The 16753-nt window shown below is 39.4% G+C and overlaps 1 protein-coding gene across 1 annotated transcript in view; it reads right to left on the reverse strand.

The window, feature by feature from the left end:
• Positions 1-16753, reverse strand: part of PMFBP1 (polyamine modulated factor 1 binding protein 1) — a 3624986-nt gene that overhangs the window by 584754 nt on the left and 3023479 nt on the right. Inside the window, exon 28 of the mRNA XM_044081904.1 lies at positions 10349-10475. Coding sequence (XP_043937839.1) covers positions 10349-10475 — 127 coding nt within the window. The remainder of the gene's footprint in view (positions 1-10348; positions 10476-16753) is intronic.

Raw genomic sequence — 16753 nt, forward strand, 5'->3', positions numbered from 1 at the left:
TAAAGAACTTCTCGAAGCTGACTTCACACTTCTAAAGACTAGTGTGGTCTCCTTTAAGGCCCCGAGCCGCGGAAAACAGTACTCAAGCCGCTGAATCACTTACAAATGCCTTCTACCAGCACCTGCAGGACTGCATGGATAAGGCAATCCCAAGCAAAACAAAGACTCTTTGTACCAAAGGCAAGCGTCCAGTCTGGTGGACCCCAGCCATAAACAAACTCTACAACAAAAGGAGGAAGCTACTACAAGATAGAGCAAAATCCTTAAAAGGTAAGACACCCTTGATCACTATAAGTAAAAACTAAGAGCTCTCATAAAATCATCCAAAGCAAATTTTGAGAGAAAAATAGCTAAAGACTCAAAAGACAATCATAAGGCCTTCTTTAGCTATGTTAGAAACCTGGGAGGAAACTCCCAGATATGCTCAGAACTAGTTCAAAATGATGTGAAGATTACTGATCCTACAGACATTGCCAACATACTGGCTGACAGGTTCAGTGCAAACTCCCAAAAGGAGAGATATCTATACCAAGCGATAGCAGACCCCCAAACATCTTCAACGCCCAAGTGAGAACTGCCCTCTCCAAAGCAAAAACCACAGCATCCATGGGACCTGATGGTGTCCCCGGCTGTGTGCTCCACGAACTCAACGAGGAATTAAACCCACAGCTAGGACAGCTGTTTAATCATAGTCTTACCTCTGGATACGCACTCCAGGAGTGGTGCACTGCAACTGTGGTCCCACTTCACAAAGGCGGTGCCTCCACCGACCCTGGAAATTACCGCCCATTAGCTTGACAAGCCTTATCTGCAAAGCCATGGAGAGGATCATAATGGACCTCATAAATAAAGACATAGGGAATTTGCAGACTTTGGATCCATCCCAGTTTGGCTTTGTCAAAGGCAGATCATGCCTTCTAAACTTGGTTGACTTTTTCAAAACAGTCACCAAAGCCATTGATGAGGAAAAGGCAGTCCATACAGCCTACCTCGATCTGGCGAAGGCCTTCGATACAATACCCCACTCGGGTATCATTGAAAAACTCATCAGCTTAAATGTTAACCCATACATCACAAGATGGGTTGCAAACTGGCTGAGTGACAGAACCCACAGGGTCAGAGTTGCTGGCGCCATGTCAGACTCAAAGCCTGTCACAAGTGGTGTACCACAGGGCTCAGTCCTGGGCCCACTCTTGTTTGGCATCTACTTTTCCAAAGTACAAGCAAACACAGGAGGGTTATGGCTGACAAAGTTTGCAGATGACTGCAAACTGGGCGCCATAGTAGAAAACACATCTGACACAGATATCCTTCAGAAGGGTCTCACAGAAATAGATAACTGGTGCCAGAGCCATGGCCTAAAGTTAAATGCCAAAAAATGCATAGTCATACCCTTCGGGAAAAACAAGGTTACCCCTAGCTACCAAATAGGTGGCAATCCACTGAGCACAGAAGAAGTTATCAGGGACCTGGGGACCCAGGTTGATAGTAGTCTGTCATTCGACACCCATGTAGCTAAAGTAGTTAGGAAGACCTTCTACATTGCCCACCTTATCATGAAGGGATTCTCATCTAGATCAAGGGAGGTCATAGTCTCCCTATACTCATCACTCATCAGACCAATGATTGAGTACAATGCCCCATTTGGAATGTATCTGACCCGACACTTGCAGCAGCTGGAGAGGCCACAAAGTTCCTCACCAAAAGGATAAAGGGTCTCAAACATCTGTCCTATGCTGCCCGACTGAAAGAACTCCAGCTCTATTCAGTCGCTTACCGCTTGCTCAGAGGTGACCTTTGCCTAACATACAAGGCCATGTCAAACCCAGATTTGATGAATATGCTTCACCTCAAAAAATCTAGATCCGTCAGAGCCACAAGGGCGGGAGACTTAAACCTCGACACAGCTATTAATAGGACGTGCTGGAGGGATAGATTCATCACCCAAAGACTCCCTATGCTGTGGAATAAAATCCCGGTATATGTGAGGCAGAGCACCTCGCTGGCCTTGTTCAAGAGAAATCTTGACCAATGGATGGGAGATCGCAGATATACCCCAGGGATTACCTCAGTGTCACTGCTCAACAGAGGCACAGCAAAATAATGGGTATAGTTCCCCATACTAAAGGGGTGGCGTAAGCCACAAAACTATGGGATAGGCTTGTAAATGCCCTCGGGCAGATAGCCTAGTATGAACCTATGAACCTATGAACCATGTCCATTGGGCAATATTCAAGGCTTATTTTGTCATCATTAAGTGCTGATCTAACAAAGTGATACTTAATGTCAACATGCTTACCTTTCTGTCAACTTACTGGATTCTTCGACAAAGCGATTGCTCCTTGATTGTCCTCAGATATTGTTACTGGCACACACTTGCACTCTCCATCCATTCCACTCAACAGCTGCACAAGGTACAAACCCTCCTGTGTTGTCGCTGCTAATGCCATGTACTCTGCCTCACATGTAGATAAAGCTACCGTTTGTTGTTTCTTTGCTTTCCATGAAATAATAGGCCCGTCTCTATTGAGGCTATGCAATAACCTGTTGTACTACACCAATCGTTTTGATCTGTTGCCCAACCTGCATCACTGTATGCTATAAGCTGAAGTTTCCCTTTGCTTTTCTTGTAACAGCTCTCTGTCCAATGTACCTTTTAAGTACCTTAACACATGTTTGGCTAGTGTTAAATGAGATTCACTTGGTTGTGACAAATATTATGAAAGTTTACTTATAATTCAGCTAAGATCAGGTCTTATGCTTGTCATAACATATCAAACTACCCACAAGCTCACGATATTTTCTTGGATCGGTAGATTCACTGTCACATTCAAAGTTTGTTTTTTGCTCAGGAGGGGTACTTCTTACTTTACAGTTAGACATACCAAATTTCTCAAGAATTTTCATGATGTACCTCTTTTGGTTCATCTTTACTTCACCTCTATTCTGGGTAAAGTCAATGCCTAGAAAATGTTTTAGCTTTCCCAGATTTTTCATTTTAAATTTAGCTTTGAGCATTTCTTTTACATCGTTTAGTGATTCATTGTCACTAGCTGCTATAATGAGATCATCAACCCATATAATTAGGAATGTTTTCTCATTTTCAGCCAGTCTAGTGTATACACAGTGGTTTGTGGAGTTTTGGATAAAACTATTTTCACAAAGATAATCGTGCAACATTTTCTTCCAGTTATGCCCTGATTGTTTCAATCCGTACAATGACTTATTCAGTTTACAAACCAATTTTTCATCATTATTTGATTTCTTTTCAAAATCTTCAGGTTGCTCCATATACACCTCACAGTCAATAGGAGCATGTAAGTAGGCCGTTTGTACATCCATCTGGTGCAATTCTAAATTGTACTGAGCTGCCATCTGCATTAGACGTCATGCAGATGTCATACTCGCAGTTGGTGCAAATGTTTCATTATAGTCTATACCAGCAACCTGACTGTAGCCTTTAGCCACATATCTGTCTTTGTAAGTCTCAGTATTATCTGCATTGTCTTTTACAGTGAAAACCCACCTACCCCCCACTGCATTTTTATCTTCTGGCAGTGTGGAAAGTGTAAATGTGTTGTTTTCCTTTAAAGACTTAAGTTCCTCCTTCATAGCTTTGACCTACATCTCCGAGTTAACTGAAGTCATGGCCTCTTTAAAGCTCTGCGGTGTGTTGCATATTAGTCTGTAACAATAGTCACCGTTAACTGTCACATAATTGTCATTTTCAACTTTACACTCATAGTCCTTTAAGTATGCAGCTGGTTTTCTCTCTTTTAGAGTAGTGTGTATCCTGCCTTTCCTTTTCTTGTCTTATTTTTGTGCCTCCATCACTTATTATAGATTCAGTGTGATTCACTTGTATTCCTTTTGTGATTTTACTGTTAGCGTTTGATTCTGACTTAACATGCACACTTCTTCTGGTATTAAAATCTTCATTCATCACTTCTGGGTCTGTCTGAATCTGGCATTCAGCTACATTCTTAGTAATGAACTTGACTAACCTGTGTTTGGATAATAGACCAGATATGATGGGCTGTTTTTATCATATCCGACAAAAATCCCCTTATCACATCTTGGGTCCAACTTCTTTTTATCTTGTCTGTATGCATAGCGCACTGATCCAAATTCTATCATCCTTAAAAGATCAGGTTTCTTTCCTGTTAGCATGAAGAATGGGGTCTGCCCCACATGCCTCTTATAACATCTGTTGCGAATAAAAGCAGCAATCATTACTGCATATGTCCACAACTCTTTAGGTAGGTCACTATCTATCAACATACACCTTGCCATTTCAAACACTGTTCTCCAGTTTCTCTCTGCTGTCCCATTCTGATGGGGTGAGTAAGGTGCTGATGTTTCGTGTCTTATAACATTTTTACTCAGTAGTGACTGAAAGCCTTTTGACATGAACTCAATGCCATTATCTGATCTGATATACTTTACCCTTCCATAAGGGGCTGAATCTGCAATAAACTTTTCAGTCGTCTTGACTGTGTCACTCTTGGCTTTCAGAAAGTAGACAAATATTATACCTGAGTAGTCGTCAGTAAATGCTAAAGTATACTTAAATCCATCTTTTGCTGCTGGCTCAACTGGGCCTGCCAAATCAGTATGGACTAGTTCAAATACAGTTTTTGCTCTTGCATCTGGTTCTGTTTCTGCTCTGGACAAATTTCCCTTGCATACAGGTTTCACAATCTAGGTGAGGTCTCTCAACTTTACCTTTCATTTTCATACTTTTTACCACCTTTTCTAATTTTGACACATCTTCAAAATTACAGTGACCAAGCATTTTATGCCATGCTTGAATGCCATAACAGCTCTGAGATGCATCATAATGTATCTCACCTTAGTTTTCTTCATCATATGTGTCTACGTAATAGAGTCCATCATACTCAATTATGTCAAGCCTGGTGCTGTTTTTATAGATGAGTTGGTCCTTTCCTTGTTTAAAGTTGATCAATGCCCCCTTGGACATTGCTGCCTTAACAGAAAAAATGTTTTGTGGATACGTCGGGACATACAGCACCAGAGTCATCATCACCTTTACTTTGCGCCCCTCTGTGTTTAGCAGCCATACCTCCGCATTACCTCTCTTCTGTGCGACCCCACAGGTTCTAATCCCGTCAGATAATTCCACAATGTGCTCCTTTGGTTGGAAAGTGTTTAAACTTTTTCAGGTCGTTAATTATGTGTGATGTGGCACCAGTGTCCACCATTAATCCCTTCTGTTTTAATTCACAAATCTGATGCTCATGTATTCTGAAGACAAATGTGTGATTATCTGCGTCAGTTGCTTGTATCACATTATCTTTCTTCTTTCGTCTACAGTTACTCTCCCTGTGGCTGGAGTTTTTGCGCAAACTACACCACTGTCTCTGGCCTTTACATTCTCTCTGGCATTCTCGTGCCTTGTGTCCCTTTTGGCCACAGTTATAGCATATAATCTCTGCTTTTACTCTTTCCCCAAGGCCACTCGCTTTCATCACATTATCATTACTTACGTTGGCATTAAATTTCTCGGTATGTTCATAGCTTCTCAACCTTGTTTTGAACTCACCAAAGCTCAACTTATCATCATCTTGCGTGATGTGGACTGCAAATGGTTTAAAAGTTTCAGGCAATACTTTCAGAATCATTGCAATTAGTAATCCATCACTGAGCTTCTCCCCAGTATTTCTAAGTGCTGTAATAGCCGTTTCAGCCCTAATAATATAGTCTGTGACACTTTCACTGGCGGCCTTCTGGAGGCTTGTTAATTCGGTGTATAATTACCCATGGCTTCCCTTTCCCAGCATAATGGTCTCTCAGGATCTGAAGCGCTTCTCTACTATTGTCTGCAGCTTCTCTCATGATGAGGGACAAACTTTTATCGTCTAAGAACTGTATTAGTTCTGCATAGGCCTCCTCATTTTTCTTAGCATCGTCTTCCATTCATTCATGTCATCCTCAATGTCCTGCTGCACATTTCGCAAAATGGTGTCTTTCAGCCCTAGCAAGCACAGGTGTCCCAGAAGGTTTGTCTCCCACAACTTGTAATTCTTTTCATCTCCATCAAAATAGTCTATGCCATCGGCTTCCTACTTCCCTCCAGGGCCCATAACCTGTTGGTGGTGTCATCTTAAGGGCAAGAAAGTCGGGTTAAACATACATTTGCAGAGTAAATAAACACACGTGAAGGCAATCAATCTGGTTAAAACCGGGAGAGGGGAACAACCCTCGCTTTCTCCTTTATTATAAAGCACATGGTCACATGACCTCTCTTGACCTCTCCACACCAACGAAGTCAGTGTAAGAGCACACATGCGATCATTCACTCTCTTTTATTATTATCAGCCAACATAGAGTAAGTAAGATCCTGTAAACAGTCATTCTGACTTGTTGGACCGTCCTTCATTTTGGGAGGTTCTAGAAATATTTTGGATCCCCTTGCCACTTCTGCTTAAATGCATGTTTACCTGCATTTTGTTGAGCTTGTTTATTCATGTATTTATTTATTTGTCAAAATTGGATGAAGGATTGGAGAACTCCTTTGAAAATTTGGAAAAGGAGGGCTGAAAAAATCTTAGAGATTCCCTGAATCAACTTACCCCTTTCATTACACTTTTTGATCACCTCTGCAGCAGAGGGGCCAAAAACTAAATCTTTATCCAAAGGAGTATTTAAAATCTCATTTTTAACATCATCTGGGTGGTTCTGAGAATGCATCCAGGCAAACCTCCTCAAAACAGTACCAGTGGCTGTAAGTGTTACAAAAGAAGGATCCGGGGAAAAAGATGAGTGGCCTGAGGTACAACTAATGGCCACAGCACAGCCACCTACCTGCAGTTGAGGCAAATTGTTAGCTTGCTATGGTGGCAAAGGTTGTTTGCTTAACCGTTTTTTTGTGGCTGGAAGAAGGTCCAGCTGTGGGACTGGCAGTTTCTTCTATAGTCAAGCAAAAAACTGTGCCACTTTTCCAGTGAAAACAAGCAGCAAAAGCCAATAAAACTTAAAAGTCTTAAAACATCACTTTTTCACATAAAATACAGTTAAAAGCACTTTAAAACACTTTGCCAGCCCCAGAAAGTAAAACAAAAAAATGGTTTTCAACTACTTTAGAAAACTTTTAAACTGACAAAAAATAGTGCTCTCCTTTAAAAATAAAACACAGTCTCCTGACTGTCCATTAAAACATAAACTCCTAAGTTTAAATGAACTTTCACGAACAGGAAAATATTTATAAACAAACAATTTTTAATGGAAGTTTTTTTTCCGAAGGGAACCTATGTGCCTAACAAAGGAACAGCATATGCCGACTGTTGATCCTAAAACACCTCAGAGGACTGTACTCTTCAGTGGCAGGAAAGCTCTGAAAGCCTTGCCAACCAAACCTGTCATTTTAGTCAGCTCATTTTAGGCTGACTGACAGTTTGGGTGTGCGGCAGATGCCCTGAATCTTTTGGAAGCTGGTTGGCTGTTATATCTTATGCAAGATATAACCTATACAGCTAAGGCTACCACGGCAGTCATCAATATGATGACCATCAGCAGCTTTCCACTGTGATGGTGCAATTCCTGGTTAGTAACTTACTGCAAATATATGGCAGTGGTTAAGCATGCATGAAGTGACCTGTTGTAACATGTAAAAGTACAGTTCACTGGCCAAGCATTGAAATTATCTTGGATGGCCCCACAGTTTTATAATGGATTTTATGACACAGTTTTATGTAAACCTTTAGTTACTGAAACAATTTTCCATAAATAAAAAAAGTTTGTAAGTCTGTTCCTCTCATTTTCTTTTAGACTCTCTGGAGGAATTTTCCATATCTCAGGATGTCTAACAAACTGCATAACTGCTGCCTACTTATGTCTCACTTTTCCTTTAATATTTTCATTAATGCCATACTATTTTAAAATCTTTTTATGGCTTTTTTAACATGCTTAGCTATATTAAACAGCTCTCTAACTTTTTCAGGCTCACATCCCATTTACCGTCTACAGTTTCATTCATAACCCCTCAACCCCTTTTAAACTATTTCTTAGAATTCTCTAGAACTACTACCCATTCTTTGTTAAATTTACTCTTGCCCTGTTCTTTTACACTCCTGTCAATAGTTCCTTATGCTTTACATATCGGTAGTAATTGATCCACATTCATAGTTAGGGATTGAGAATCAAGAAGTGGACATCTGATGGGGTATGAGGACATGCTCCACTGAGGCCGGGCAGTAGAAAAAGCATCAGATCAGGGAGTTGTAGTGGCAGAATCAGAAGCAAACCTGACACTGATGTAACCTAGATAATATTTTTTATCACAGCCTGCTGCAAACTGCTCTCATGTACATGACTGGCTAGCTTTCACTATGTTGATATAGAATTTTCAGTGCTATCATTGGTGAAAGTATGACTGGGAGACCTCCATGTGAGGGTTCCTAAAGTCTGTTCAGTCAGTGGTGTGCCATTCAAGGGTAAACAAAAACAAAATGAAGACCTGGTAGGAGGGACCTACTACTGACCACTTGATCACTACAAATGATGGCCCTAAGGGTGAAGGATGTGGGAAGATACTACTTCTTCAGCTACCTCAGATTCAGTCTTAAGACTGGGTGCCAGGAACAAGACTTTTTATTACAACTGTAGGTTAGAGGACAAGGTTGCTACAGACTTGGATCAACCTTCCACCTAAGATGCAAAGTCCAGACAAGGAAGCAGAGGCTGCCATATGCCTGATGGACTTCAGGAATAAAGCCAGATCTGAAGGATTTTCCACGAAGTGGGGAGACACAGCAAAAACCTCAAGCTTTGTTCTGGCAGCACAGGCAAGTAAAATTAATAATGCAATGGCACAGGTGGCAATCAGGAATCTTTTGTCACGATCTCAAACTGTACAGACAGAACTCATAACAGTCCTGCTTCAGAAATTGGAAACCACATATGCTTTTTTATAGACCTGTAAGAGTTTAGGCCTAGTCTTCACTCTTGCCATGAAACATGAACCTTTTTTGTCAAAGATGGCAAGAAAGAAAGAAATCAAAACAGACAGAAGCAGGATGGACCTGGGAACTCTGATAGTGAGCAAGCCATGTAATCTACATGAGGAAGTTAAAACTCCTGTTTGAGATGGCAGTATTTATTCCTAATATTTTTCAGTATAGTAGAGAGTAGGAAAAGCTGTAAGACTAATGGATAAATGCACCTCAGAAATTCTTTCAGAGTAAGACGTTTTCAGTTGAAATAACTGAAGGACAGATTGACATATAAAGATCATGCCCAATATTATGTATATCAAAGTATAACACTGGATGCTGTAGGGAATGTTTTTATAATGTTTCTGCAGGGCTCTTATTGCAATATACTATTGTCAGTAACATGCAAAATTTCTAGGTACATGCTGCAGCATTTGCAGATATGCAGATACTGCTTTGTAGACAATTGCAGCTGCACACTGCCAACTCCAGAGACCTATGAGGGGCTAGCTGGAAAATCAGGAGCATAACCAGCACCTGACTAAGCATCATGGAAAAGGAAGCACTCTCGTGACAGGTAAGACAGAAAATGCATGCATGACACTAGCTTTCAGTCCTCCATTGCAGGAACACTTAGCTGGGTAAGTCCCAGGCACAAACAGCTATTAGCTGTAGGTGAAGTGCTTGGCACACATCATTTGCTTCTATTCCATGGCATCTGAAACCAAGTCAGCAAAAGGGTTCTTCCCTGTTTTGAAGGTGGTGAGCTGTGCAACCTGTAGAATGTGTTGGAATGTTAATAAAGGGGATGTGATAACCAAGACAAGTTAATGATCTAATCTTTTGCCAACTAAGTATGTGAACTGATTATTTGGAACCTTTTCAGCTATAAGTTATAACCCAGACCACAAGGTCAAAGGGAAAATGCATCACACATGATCTGCAATCGCAAACCAGCTATACAACATGCACAAGATCAGCAGAAATCAGTGTAGCACAGTTTCGCTAAGAGCTGCTGCAAGCCTCCTATGAAATTCCAGTGTTCTGGAAATTCAGATGACATAAGCTCTTTAAACCATTACTTTTAAAATGATGAAATGACATCCCTTCTCTTCTATCTAGTTCTTACATACTACACTGGTCAACAAAATTACATTAGCAAAATGAAAATATGATAAAGTGACATGTGATACTTTTAAAACCTTACACTGGCCATTTTGGATAAAGGTCATTTGTCCATCCACTGTGATTTATGATTGCCAGATCATTTATGGATATAATAATGATATATTAACTCTGGAGAAAAAATAACGTTATCCATTAGTTCTAGACAGTCATGCAGACTGCAAAACTTCTGTTTAATACCTTCTGCAAATTCAGCACCACTTGAAGCCTACCTTTCAGACAACTGTCCTTCTGCTCAGTTACTCTAACCAGGTCCACTTTCATGTCCTGCAAGAGATTTTGGTATTGCCCAATCTGTTGAGTATGTTCAGAAATCTGATTTTGACTCTTGAGAAGTTCCTGTCAGAATACAAAAACAGAAACAGATAACATTAGTGAAAGAACAGATAACATTAGTGAAACAACCGCAAAGAATAAGCCAGGCTTCATAAACTCTCACAAGAGACTGAAATTTGTTTTTATAAGTAGCAGCAGCTGCATTAAAACAGCAGGGTTGGTTGTATAATGAGGTCTTGGTCCCCAAAATGAAACAAGGCATATGCTAAACTGTTTTGTTTTATTTAATTATTTGTATTCTTTTATTAACTTTGTTGAGACCTCCTTGACAGAAGTGCTCACAAGTAGATACAGCCAGACTGACCTAGAAAGAAACAGTAGTACCCACATTTTACTTGCTTGTAGGTTTTGAATAAATTGGAAAATAGAATAAAAATATTTGAGATTATCACATGTATATTCAAAGTTAATTAAGTTTCAGAAGAGAGGAGAAAATATATTGAACATTAGTTCAAATGAAGCTATTAAGATTATTTCTCATGTTTTCTTCCCCAAATTGTACAGCATCTTTACCCCCCCTGAGGTTCTTCTAGACCTTGTAATACATTTTGTCTGTGTCCATACATATTTTACTGTCTAAGAATGTTTTAATGTAAACATGAATTTAAAACAATTTATTCTTGTTTCTTTGGGATCCCAGACTATGTTATGCATGGGTCTACAGTGGATCAGTGCTTTACCCTGATAAACAAATCCATTAATGGTTTCCAGCCAGTTGAAAGTAAGTTGGTTTGATGAATGCACAAAATTACATGTTTATCTTTTACTTGTTACAGATAGGAATATGTAAACAACAAAGACAGGTGGGATATTATAGCAATAACCCACGCCTGGGTGTGGGTAATGCTGGATTTACCCACGGTTGGTGTGGTTTGATCACGAGGGCGAAGCCCGAGTGGCCAAACAAAGACAACTGTGGGTAAATCCAGCATTACCCACACCCAGAAGTGGGTTATTGCTATTATAGAATGACATTATTTATGAAAAAAAATTACTTTTCTTAAATAACGGCATTGTATAATGCCTCCTTGCTGCCCTTCCACAGCTGTCTGGTATTCTGCGGCAGTTCTGATGTACTGCGAATGCATATGCTTACGCAGTACATCAGAGCTGTGGGCAAAAGCAACGGAGAAAGCAAGATCTCTGTTGCTTTTCAAACTGTCTCGCTATGTTAAAAGAGTTTAACATAGCGAGACAGCTTTAAAAAAAGCAACGGAGAATCTCCATTGCTTTTTTTTAAAGCTGTCTCACTATGTTAAACCCATTTAACATAGCGAGACAGTTTTGAAAAAACAAACTGAGAAAGCAAGATCTCCGTTGCTTTTTAAAGTGTCTCGCTATGTTAAATGGGTTTAACATAGCGAGACAGCTTTAAAAAAAACAACGGAGATGCTCTGTTGCTTTTTTTAAAGCTGTCTCACTATGTTAAACTCATTTAACATAGCGAGACAGGTTGTAAAAAGCAATGGAGATCTTGCGTTCTCCGTTGCTGTAAAAAAGAGTTATACTAATGGAAAAAGTCTGGGCGACCGGCCCTTTTTCCATTACTATAACTCTGATTTACAACGTGCACGCTGACCAATCAGTGTGCACATTTTGGAATATTAATGGAGGGTCATTGTATAATAGGGAATGATAAACTGTAGTTGCATCTTTATAGAAATAAAGTATAATTTAAATAGATTAGTTTTGTTATCCTTCAGCAAAAAATGCAGACAGTATGCACTACTGCCATATAAACTCTGAAAACAGTGACTAACAGAATCATGAAAAAAAATCAAAATGGTTCCTTAGCACCTAATTAATGTCAACTCAAAGATTCCATCCCGTTTCAAGAAATTAAAGGGAAGAAAATATAGCACTGTATATTCTGCAAGGTGCAAGGAAAGACATCCTAGTATCTTGGCCCTTAAGGGAAAGAGAAATGTTATCATCTCGGACCTAAAAAGGTTATCCAAGCCCGTATATGCTGTTAATAAAGGGTATGCATTCCACTGAGAAGTACATTGAACTAGTTTCCTGTCCTACCTGGCTCCAAGGTCCTGCCTTATCAGATTACCTAACTCTGCTAGCTCTGCAGAGGCATTTAGAAGTTTCCCAGACCTCAGTCACTAAGCCAGGGACAATGATTTATTTTACTACTACTGAGGTTTGTCCCATAGCTTGGGTTTCTTATTTATGTTGTTAAACCATCTCAAGATTAGTTTAGAATTTACATTCATTATGCAACATCTCCATTTTAACAGGAGACAATGTCTTAAGATTTAAGAATCCAACACTTACATCAACCTGAAAAGGAGGAAGTAAAGGAAGAGATGGCGTTTGTAGATACGCTGACCATGTGATAAGGAAATCCATCCATGAGAGAATTACTACAGATTAACAGAATCATATGTATTGCTAAAGACAGTACAAATGAAGACAGTAAAAGAATCATTCTTTCTTATGTTTGTGGGACTCAAACCTACAGATTAGTGTTCTTCGAATGTCAACCAAATGCAGTGAGCAGTTAATATACATGCATCTGTTACATTTGGTATAGAATCATTTAAATTCCAAACCTACTGAGATACAAAGGTAGTACAGAGTTCTGCCTCATACCAGAAAGCTTAATGAATCATTGTCAGTCTATGAAACTAAGATGAGAAAATTAGCCCACGGCTGTATTTAGGGGAGATAGAACAACACGTGCTGAGGTATAGGATGTATGTGGAATAAATGAATTAGATGTTAAAACAATTGGTAGTCACAACTGAATAAGTAGAACAGCACGGTATAGGATGTTTTCCCAAGAGTATGGCTACAACAAGGTTAAAGCCTGTTACAGATGCATGATTAAATTCTTACTTTAAAATGAATCAAGAAAATTGCTGGAGACTGTAACACTAACAAACTAGCTAACTAACTAAATCTTTATGTGAAGGTTGTGTTAAAGGACCAAAAAGGAAGCCTAGTACTTACTTTTCACAATTTACTGCTAAGCAGAAAAGGCCAGTGTCCTGAGGAAACATTGCCTTTACATACTGTGCAAAGAGACGTTAATCAATTTCTGACACAAATGACTACAGAAAACCAGCTTAAGAATTTTAAATTAAGTCTGGATGAAGTGTAATACAGATAAATAGCCAGAAAGTTAAGAACATTAGTAAAACAGTTTTTGCAACCACCTAATCTGACTTTTAAGGAATGAAAGGAAGAATTACCTTTGATACAAGTGAAAGCTGTAGGTCCCAGTTTGACTGAGAATTGTTTTAAAATGTAGTGAAACTGCGGAGAAGTAGAGCCAATCCATTCTGACAGTGAAGGTCCTTATGAAGTTTAAAACTTTAAAGAAGAAACTGGTTTGTAAAAAGTAATCACTGGTGTTCATGTTCTGGCAGATATCAAACATCATTTATATCAGGAACTTTTCAAGCTAATACTGATATGAATACAATAAGTAGGTTACCTGTTTCAGAAAAAAATACAGATGTGGATATACCCAACGAAGCATTCAAGTACTTATGTTAGATGTTACAGACAACACATCATGGCGTACAGAGCAAAAAAAATGGACTGCCAGAGATGTGACATTCCAAGTGCATGAATAAACGTCAAAAGGATTGCTTAAGACTGTGTTATACTGTTCAAGAAACATCGGAGTTGGATGTGTTTTGTAAGAGTTTACAATCCTAAGCCTTCCAGAGGTCATGCTGCAATACTGAAAAAAATTACTTTAAGCTCATCCTGGAATGTCCCGAATAAAAGGATTGGCTAGACCATATATATGGTGGCTTGGCATGGGCCACAATATGGAAAAAGGTAGCAAAGAGGTGTGATAAATGAGTAAACCGTGGCTTTCCACCAAACTCACCTTTACACTATTGTGAATGGCCTACAAAGCCTTGGTCTAGGATACCTGGACACTGCTGATGTATTCCTTGGAAAATTGATTTGTTTTTGGCAGATTCTCATTCAGCATGAAAAGAAACACATGCCATGAACTGTGCTGCTTTGCATGCGTCCAGTGAAAATTGGACAAAGCAATTACAATACATAATGTGTGATAACAGAGCTTGTTTCACTAGTATGGAATTTGCAAAGATTTTAAAATGCTTTCTGTAATGGGTGACAACAGGGCAGGGTGTCTCTGAAAGAATGGATGAAAATAAAATATGAAATTCTGTAAATAAGACTGACATGGTTTTTGTTAAGTTACAGAGTTACCCTTCAGATGATGACAGGTTTAGCTATAGCTGAAAGTCTAAGATCCAGACTTGACATGCTGTAGCTAGATTTGAAGCAATACCCCCCCATGAAGATAGCTGGCTCAGAAGCATACATTATTAAACATGAAAAATGTAGACATTCTGCACTTGGAAATTCAGTTTATATAAGAAACTAATTACAAATCTAAACAAATATGTGGCATAATTGAGAGTTCTTCAGCATCTGTGACCTACACTGTATTTACTGGCCAATGTATATGTAGTGAAATACTGACCATACCAAAACACGTTTCACAGAGACTGAACCATATTCTGAACTCAAAAAGGGACAGAATATTCTTTGAGCAGCACTGAGGTTCCCTCATGTTTGTTACCATGGGCATGTGATATACCTGCGGAAGACGTGGTTGAGAAACCTGTACCTGCACCTTTTGTGATGAACAAAGACCAGGAAGAAAACTAACCTGCACTACCAATAACAGAAAAACAGATATTTGTCAGATATACTATTAAGAACTTCTAGCTCTGAAAGGTATCCACCAAGTCAACTAAAAGACTAGAAAAAAATACTGAAATGTTGATTTGGCAAATGATGTGCACTTATGGTGAAAAAAAATATTTTCAGAATGTTTGCTGCTGCACCAAATATTTCCCAGTAGTCTTCCCTTCATGACGTAAATGCAACCAGAAGTCTGCCAGTCAGTAAATCATAAACACTGGATGTACTACTGTTGTGATTTCATTTGAAGCCTCAATTTCCAGTTAAAGTTATTTGGAATTTATATTCACTATATAGCAAATACAATCTCTAAAATGCTAAGAAAACTGTCTAGTACTACAGACAACAGGTAGAAAGGAGGAAATAAGGGTGGTTTAATAAGCTCTGAAGAAAACAATTTCTCAACAAGTATGACTACTATTCAGACACAACACTTCTATCTTAATCATCGGGAAACCTTTAGCAGACAATGTGATGATAGCATGACACATTGTTGGAACACTACGGGATTAAAACAGTAGATCCTGGACTGTGACTCTGTTAAACACACATTTGTTTCTGAGGATAAGGATGCTGCTATAGTGTACACTGAAGGCCTGTATAACAGTCTACAAAGCAAAGCAAAGGAGACTCCCTCTCTCAGTTGCAGATGCATTCTAGAAACAAACAAAAAATATAGCTTCAACAGAATGAGGACAAAGCTGAGCAGGATAATCCCTGCATCAGTTCTGGAAGCAACAGATAATGTTCTTCACTAACAACCTGGCTATACTACAGAATTGTGCAGCTTCTTGTAATAACTAGTTAGGAAAAGTCTGGAAAATATATTAACACATATGTTTTAATTCAGAATAAATTCTGATGCTCCACATATTCAAATCTTAGATATGATACATACTACGATCCCTCATAAAATCTCCAAAGATAACCACAAAGCATTCTTTAGCTATGTCAAGAACCTAAGTGGGAACTCTCAGATCTACTCTGAGCTAGTGCAGAATGGCACAAAATACACTGAACCGACTGATATTAAAAACACTCTGGCAGACAGGTTTAGTGCAAACTTCGGGGTTTCTCAGAGGTACAGGCAAGCACAGGAGGACTATGGCTGACCAAGTTCACAGATGACTGCAAACTGAGGGCCATAACTGACCATCCAGCTGATACAGACATCCTCCAGAAGGGTCTCACTGAGACGGATACCTGGTGTCAAAATCATGGCCTCGAGCTAAATGCCAAAAAGTGCATAGCCATCCCCTTTGGAAAAAACAAAGTTCCCGTGAACTACCACATACGTGGTAGTCCCCTAAATACAGAAAATGTAATAAGGGATCTGGGGACCCAAGTATATAGTAATCTCTCCTTAGATAATCATATTGCCAAGGTGGTTAGAAAATCCTTCTATGTGGCCCACCTAATCACAAAAGGGTTCACATCTAGAACAAAAGAGATTATTGTGCCCCTCTACTCATCACTCATCAGATCCATCATACAGTACAATGCCTCATTTGGGATGTACCTTACAAGACACCTGCAACAGCTGGAAAGACCATAGAAGTACCTCACCAAGAGGA

Source organism: Protopterus annectens, chromosome 8.part1, assembly GCF_019279795.1.
Source record: "Protopterus annectens isolate FY-2018-M chromosome 8.part1, PAN1.0, whole genome shotgun sequence".
Lineage (NCBI taxonomy): Eukaryota > Metazoa > Chordata > Ceratodontiformes > Protopteridae > Protopterus > Protopterus annectens.